This window comes from Chenopodium album, chromosome 14 (assembly GCF_948465745.1).
Source record: "Chenopodium album chromosome 14, dcCheAlbu1.1, whole genome shotgun sequence".
Taxonomy (NCBI): Eukaryota; Viridiplantae; Streptophyta; class Magnoliopsida; order Caryophyllales; family Amaranthaceae; genus Chenopodium; species Chenopodium album.
The window spans coordinates 11,721,628-11,729,797 of NC_137847.1; the positions used below are offsets into that span (position 1 = coordinate 11,721,628).

Below are 8,170 nucleotides of genomic sequence, written 5' to 3' on the forward strand. Positions count from 1 at the left end.
AGACGAGCTGTACACAGCTTTCATGATATTGAACGTTCTTTCCATGAGCTTCATCACTTAAGCATTTTTCCATCTTACAAATGACCAGATTTTCAGTGTAAAAATATGCTAAATCTAAAGCGCAGTTAATTCCTTTTCAAAAGTGTAGGCATGATTTCATGTATATTTACCCCTAAGAGAGCCCTGAAAACACTAAATGAGAGCACCCAAAAAAACTGGCTCACATCTCTGAGATACTATCTCCTGAAGTTAGACATTTTGCAGGATCCAAAAAATCAGGTTCAAAGGATAAATGTGACGGTCTCTTAAGGAGGAGGCTAAAGGGAAGGGTTTGATTTTCCTCGTATAAACTGCTTGAGCATGGCCTTTTCTTCATCTATTTGCTTCTTTTCATCTCTATTCCTGTGTTTGACCTTTCTTTTCTCATCCAGTATCCACTTGAAGATCTCTCGTTGCTGATCCTCAGTAATTGGCTCATGCACCTTCACAAGCTCTGCAATCGGGGTAACAGGTGGATATTCTGGCTCCACACTTTCATCAGTAGAAATTACATCCACTGCAGCTGGGGTTGCTGGTACAATTGGCTGCCCATAAAAATTAACTGCTGGTTCACTTGTTTGAGCAGGAAGTGCAAGCTCTGCAGTTGGGGTTGCTGTTGCATATTCTGGCTTCTCCACAGAAGTGACTGTTGGTGCACTTGCACTAATAGCAAGAGGCGGAGCTTCTTCATGCTTTTCACTTTTCGAACTTCCATCTTTCTTTTTTGACATTCCAAAAATATAAGCTGCATCGTTGGGTTTGTCTTATAAGTGACAATTGATCAAACTCATAGTTCAAAGTATAATTTGATGAATTCACTTCACAAACGAATTCTTTCATAATTGCACCAAACATAACATGCACCAAAAAAGAAGGGGAGCAAGGGCAACGAGGGCTAGAAATAGGCAAAATTAATATTTCCAGGAACTGGAATCAGATAGAAATTGTCTGATCTATGATGTTAATTTATTTAGTGCAAACTGCTTTTTGGACAAGGACTAAGCAATAGTGGCAGTCTAAACTGCTTGTTTTGAATGCCATTTATCTCAGTATCCACAAGCCAGGTACGAGTACTTTGGTCCAGATAAAAGAATGACCAAATCAAATCAGTTTGAACTACTGGATTTATCAATATTGATCCTTGAAATGGGCAAAGGTATTGGATCAAAGAAGAAACATCTTGAATGGACAGGTAAGACTCTCTTCTCAACATCTATACTTGTAGATGCTGTTGAAAAAATTGGTGACACAACCGCTCCTACAAGTTATGTGAAGCAGAAATCATTGATGACACTTACAACGGTTACAAGTCATATATTAAATCAAAATCAAGTCACAGAGGATCATCAAACTATTATATAGTCAGGCACAAAGGTTTCTGGTGAAAAAGTTCGTCACTGGACAGCTAGAACAGGATAAAGCTATCACAACACAATATTAAAAGCATTATAAAAGCTAACCATGTTAGGCAGCTCGACTTCAACCAAACTTTAATCTCACAATTTGTAAAGACTTGTAACCCTGCTCGCAAAGTTGCAAGCCCTTTAACCAGCATGAAAATCAAAAGCAGTTAACGCTTAGGTGATCAACTCACGAGCAACAAATTAACAAGCAGCAAAGGTTGAGCAATCATATTTTCATCTTTCCCTATCCCTCAGCCTTATGTTAGAAGTTGAAAATGCAAGATTCTTGACTTCAACAACATTGGTCATCAATCTATTATACTCGTCAATGGAAGTAGTAACAAAAATGCTAATTAATGTTGGGTAATGATTCAGCTCAGGTTTTCACATCCCCTGCACATTCTCCACAAATGCATGCCTAGTAAGAATCAACTACCTCAATCTTGCATCCTTTTCATCTCTACCATACATAAAACAGAATTATCCTTATAGAACTCAGCAATAACATAACACCAACATTTACATAAAAGTTTCTATTGATAAAATCATAAAACAGAATTATCCTTATAGAATTCTGCAATAATATAACACCAACGTTTACATAAAAGTTTCTATCAATAAAATCAACTCTCTGGCCTCCACCATTAGATTATGAAATCAATACACTCATCGATGCAAATCGTATTAATTCTAGCTATAACTACCCAGCCACTGAATCAAAGAACATTAAAATTCTCGCTATTAAAATAAAGATTCAGACCCTATCTGGTTCAAAAGTAATCTTGAAGACAAAATGAGATTAACCTGTTCCTCGGATTCATAAACATTCTAAACTATTTAACTTCAAATTCAACCCATACCCTAATTTTCCTATCTCCCCTCTTTTTACTTCTTCAGTTCATCAATGTAGCAAATTAAACCCTTCTAATACAAACCCACTATAAAAATCTCATTCCCATGTTTCCCTAAACCCAAGAAAATCACACTAAACACCAGAAAACCCTAAAAAAACTAGGTATAAATTATAAACAGAATCCTCGTTCTGATTCCATTATAAATTTCGAAGTATCTCAGGCACTAAACATACAATTATCCAAATTGGGGCAAGAAAAATGCAATTAAAATTGCAATAATCAGAAGAAATAACAAGAAATTAAGCAATGGAATTGACAAAAACGTAGTACAAAAACAGCAAATTAGAGCAGAAAAGTTGAGATTAATAGCAAAAAAAATGCAATAAAGGGAAGAGAGAGAAAGAAAGTAACCTCCAAAACCTAAGTTGACAACCATTAAAACTCTCCAAACAAATTTGTAGCGCTGCATTCGGGAATCCATGGATGGGAAGAACTGACGCTTTGCTTTCTCCTCCATTGGCGTTTTTTTCGCTCGGCGCTTTTGCTGAAGAAAAGAAGGTGTAGCTGTAGTAGAAAACTTGTTGAAAGAGGCACGGCGTACCAAGTATTCTTACCGGAGCTGTTAATAACTGAAATGACCTTTCTTATAAACGGAACTGTTAATATTAATATGACATATCATATCATATAACTAATATATAAAGCTAAATTTTTAGCTAGTTAGAGACAGTGATAGTTAGCGTTTCAACTTTCAACTATTCGCCAAGTATCGCGTCACGTTGACAATAATTAAATATTAGTATGACACTTAGGATTTATTTGAATATATTTTTTTTGAATAAAATAGTTGTATTTTTTAAGAGGATAAAAACTAAGATAGATTTTTTAGGATAAAAGAAGTTAGGTTAGAGTTTTATTTTCAATAAAATTTTGATAGATTTATAGGATAAAATTATTGGTCTAGTGTTTTATTTCCGACAAAATACCTATATTTCATAGGTATAAAATAAATTATAGTTTAGCTAAGACAAAGACACTTGACATTTTAACATTTTACCAAATTCGCGCCACGTTGACAACAATTAAATAATTTATCATCATATAAATTTATTTTTATATCATAATTTTTTTTTTTGGAGCGAAGAAAGTAATTCAAAATGTACAACATTTATTTATAATATATCTTAATCGATTGAAATAAAATACTTTACAGGTCTAAAATGATTTTATTATTATGTTATGTAGCACTATCAATCAGGTCTGGTCATAAGTCGAGTCACTTTAGGTCACAGGTTAAGAAATGTTCATACAAACCTAAAGTTTCGGAATCGGATCAACCCAACAGTATTATAATAGGGTTTTTTTTGGCTAATTTTTAGAAATTTCTAATAGTTCAAGCTTATTTTATATTTTTTTAAGATAATTTTTCAAATCAAACGTTTTCACCAATATTATTATTAGTCATTACATGTCTACTCTATAATTTAAATCGTCACAAAATAACATAATTTTGTATCAATAATATATTGTAAAACTTGGTATATAGATAAAAAGTTTATCTCAAAATTCAATAATCAACCCGGGCATCACACAAGGCTCCAAACTAGTTATTTATTAACAAGTATTTTCTCATTAATATGTCATACTAGATGAAGCATGTGCGATTGCACCGTTTATTTGTATTAAAGATGGGCACGGGCCGTGCCGGCACGCGGGTGGCACGGGCCAGGCACGACTCCGGCACGGCGGCCCACCTGTGGGCCGTGCCGTGAACTGAAATTGGGGATTCGGCACGGGCACGACACGTGGCACGGCGGGCGGCACGGTGGCCGGCACGTGGCACGGCCCGGCACGGCATGAGGCCCGCCAGGAACGGCTCGGCACGGCACGACACGCACCTAGCCGTTTTCTTACAGCTCTAAACGGCTTTAAACGGCTAGTTTTTGGCCAATTTTCCCACCCAAAATCCCTATAAATACCCTATTTCTTCCTCCAAATTTTTCACAATTCATCAACTCATCTCTCCTTTCTTATTTTCTAATTCTCTTATTCTCTAATTCTTACAAAGTTTGGGAAAGCAATTGAAGCGTCATTGTATGATCTAATTCAACTTTATTTTAATTTGTTTATTATTATTATTATTGTTGTTGTTGTTGTTGTTGTTGTTGTTGTTGTTGTTGTTGTTGTTGTTGTTGTTGTTATTGTTATTATTGTTTTCTTGGAACAACTTAATTATATAAAAACTACTTTATATTTTTATTGTTGATAATTTGTATTGTTAGTGAAATTTGTCTAAGGCGGGACTTGGGCTCAGGACAATGTCGTTCCTAAGCTCTCCTACCTGGGATCTCATTGACCCAAGTAATCTACTATTATTATAATTATTTTTAAAAACTTAATTTATATAAAAACTACTTTGTAATTCTTATTGTTATTGTTATTATTATTGTTGTTAATTGGTATTATTATTGTTATTGTTAATTTGTTATTGTTATTTGTATTATTATTGTTATTGTTATTATTACTGTTATTATTATTATTATAATTGTTATTGACTTATTGTTATTATTATTAAATATTAATCATGGCATCAAATCCAAACGCTTCCTCCTCCTCTAGAAAAGCCAAGTCAAAACGTAGGGAATCACCAAACCCAAACACTTCAATGCCCCCCCTAACATGCCCTTTCCTTCCCCTAACGAACAAATGGATGATATGGCTCCTTGGACTATGCCTAGTTCGGGATTTCAACAAACCCAATTCTCACCTCATTTATACGGATCACAACATGAATTTTCTATTCCTAGTAACCAAGGTAGCCAAACACAGGCCTCCGGGTCGAGTGAATAATCCACCCACATGCCAAACACCCAAATGCCAAACACCCAAATTCCAAACATATTAGAGTGGTGTACCGAAGAGGAAAAACCAACCGAAAGAGTGATGTTTGGGAACATTATCAATTAAGTAAAGATGGACGGAAAGCCCGGTGTCGGACTTGTATGAAAGTTTTCTCGGCCGAAACCAAGGGAGGGACGGGACACCTTAGTAGACATGCAAAAAAATGTGGTGAACCATCTAGTGATCCAACCCAACCCAAAATTTCTCAATTCCATCCACAAGGCTTCACTTACAGTTATGAAAGAGATAGGGATGAACTTGGGAGAATGATAGTTATGCCGAACAACCTTTTCTTTTCGCCGAAAATGATGCCTTTAACAACTACATTAACTGAGCACTACAACCCAAACACAAAAAAATCTCCCGAAAAACCGTTCGATCTGCTGCCGTGAAGAATTATCAAGAGTATAAATTGAAATTAGAAAATGAATTGGGTAATCTTCCTAGTAGAGTTTTTTTAACTGCCGATGCATGGGATAGTGGTTACGGACTTCACTATTTATGTGTTACTTGTCATTGGTTGGATAATGATTGGTTGTTACAAAAATGCATCATTCATTTTAAAATGCTTGAGTACCCTCATACCGATCTTAACATTTCTCATCATTTAATGCAAGCTATTGATGCATATAGTCTTAGGGATAAAATCATGTCTATGACTTTTGATAATACAACTTCTAAGACATTTAGTGCTAATTTGGTTAAACCCCAATTGACCGATTTAGTATTAGATGGAGATGCACTTCATATTAGATGTATTTATCATGTTCTTAACTTGTGTGTGAAGGATGAAACACAAGCAATTGATCCATTTTATCACAAAATTAGGAATGCTATTATGGCTATTAATAGCTCTAACTTGAGATATCAAGAATGGAAAAGGTTATTGCAGGCAACAAAGGGTAAAGGCTATAAAAATAGCACCGGATTGTCCAATTAGGTGGAACTGCACCTATGAAATGTTGAGTAGGGAAATCGATTACAAGGTTCTTTTAACACATTTTTATAATAAAAAATTTCCACAAAATGCTATACTAGAAGATGATTGGGGTAATTGTGAAAAATATATGAAGTTTTTACAATTATTATAGTATGACACATTATTTTCGTTCCCATTCTTTTCTTAGCAATGCGTGTTTACTTGCACAACTTTTTGCCAAACCGATCAGAACAAGATTATCATGGATATCTTCCATCTATGGAGGAAAAATGGCGTAAATATTACACTAATATTCCTATGATTTATATTTTTGCTTCTATTTTAGATCCTAGGCAAAAGTATGATGACACTTTTTTATTAATTGATATTTATTATAGTAACATGGATTTTGAAGATGATGTTGAAACTTTTAAAACTAAGGTGACTAATGAGTTTTTCTCTTTATATAGAGTTTATGAAAGTAAATATGGAACAGTGTCTCGATTTGCCCCTTCTCAAACATCCAAAAACATAAGTAAACGGGCCAAAGGTTTATTTGCACAAGCTGCTAACATGATGTCCAAGTTTTCAGGTACGGAATCATCATCAACTAGGAGAACACAAAGCAATGTTTCGGAGTTGCAAATGTACCTAAATTACAACTTCATGAAAGGCATGGACGATGAAGAGAAGTTCGTCCTCGACATCCTTGATTGGTGGAAATCACAAACCATGAAACATCTAATTTTGTCGGCAATGGCTCGTGATATTTTTGCTATCCAAGTTTCCTCCGTTTCCTCCGAAAGAGCTTTTAGTGTGTCAGGACGAGTTTTAGACGATAGAAGAACAAGACTAAAACCCAAAACACTTGAAATGTGTGTTTGCTTCAAGGATTGGTTGGATGCCGAAACTCGTTCCCAAGATCGTACTTATGCACAAAACGACGATGATGAAGGAATGTCGACTTCTTTTAGTTCTCATACTTCTCAATCAACTCAATTGGCCGATGAACTTGAACCACAAGAAGACGAAGACGAACAATAATAATTACATTATTACATATTTACATTATACACTATTGTACAATTTTTGTATTATCGAACCTCGTATTCCGTATAATAAATGAAGTTATTCACCAATTATTGTACGATTTTTAATTATCATTAATTATTTGTATTATCGATTTATCGTACCGGCTACCGGCATATAATAAAATAAGTTATTCTTCAATTTTTTGTGTTTTCGGCTTATCGCACTCGTAATTTTTTTTTTATTATATGCATTGTTGTTTTTTGCTAAATTAATAAAATTATTTATATAAACTTAAACATAATTAGATAAATAATTTATATAACCTTAATTAAAATAAAGTTGTTCAAAACAAAATATATTAACATTAACATAAACATAAATTAATAACATTATTTATATAAAATTAAGTTTTACTAATATATATATATATATATCGTTTTATTATTTACATTTATTATTAAAAAAAAAAGAAAGAAAAAACACGGGTTGGCCTGCGGCCCGGCACGGCACGGCACGGCCTGCCAGGCACGTAGGCCGTGCCGTGCCGTGGGCTGGGGTGTGCCAAATTTTGGCACGGCATGCCCACCACCACGGCACGGCCCGCGACGGTACGGCACGACACGTTGCCCATCTTTAGTTTGTATTATTGTAAAACAATTTTTTTTTAGTTTTTTTTTTGTATTTATAAAATGTGAATTTCCATTCATTCATTATATACTAGTTTTGTGCCTGAGCGATGCTCGGATGGTTGATAAAATTTTTAAGATAACATTTTTACTTTAATGTTAAATACAGTCAAATAATTCGTTCTGATAATGTAAGATATTTAGACAATTTATATAATAATACTCTTTGTAGTTTTATTTTAAATAGAATTCTAGGTTATTATTGACTTGAAATTATTTTTAATGTACTTAAATTATTTTTACTGAACTGAAAGTACTTTTACCAAACTAAAATTAATTTTACTGATTAAAACTTATTTTTACTATTTCTCTAATATTTTTTTAAATATAAATTAA

The 8,170-nt window shown here is 34.0% G+C and overlaps 1 protein-coding gene across 1 annotated transcript; it reads right to left on the reverse strand.

Moving 5' to 3' along the window:
• Positions 1 to 38: 38 nt before the first annotated feature.
• Positions 39 to 2,896, reverse strand: LOC145578918 (uncharacterized). The gene is made up of 2 exons (XM_081636212.1): positions 2,708 to 2,896; positions 39 to 784 (listed from the first exon to the last, which is right to left on the reverse strand). Exons 1-2 carry the CDS (start codon positions 2,811 to 2,813, stop codon positions 318 to 320), a joined length of 573 nt encoding a protein of 190 aa, XP_081492338.1. The 5' UTR covers positions 2,814 to 2,896; the 3' UTR covers positions 39 to 317.
• Positions 2,897 to 8,170: the final 5,274 nt, after the last annotated feature.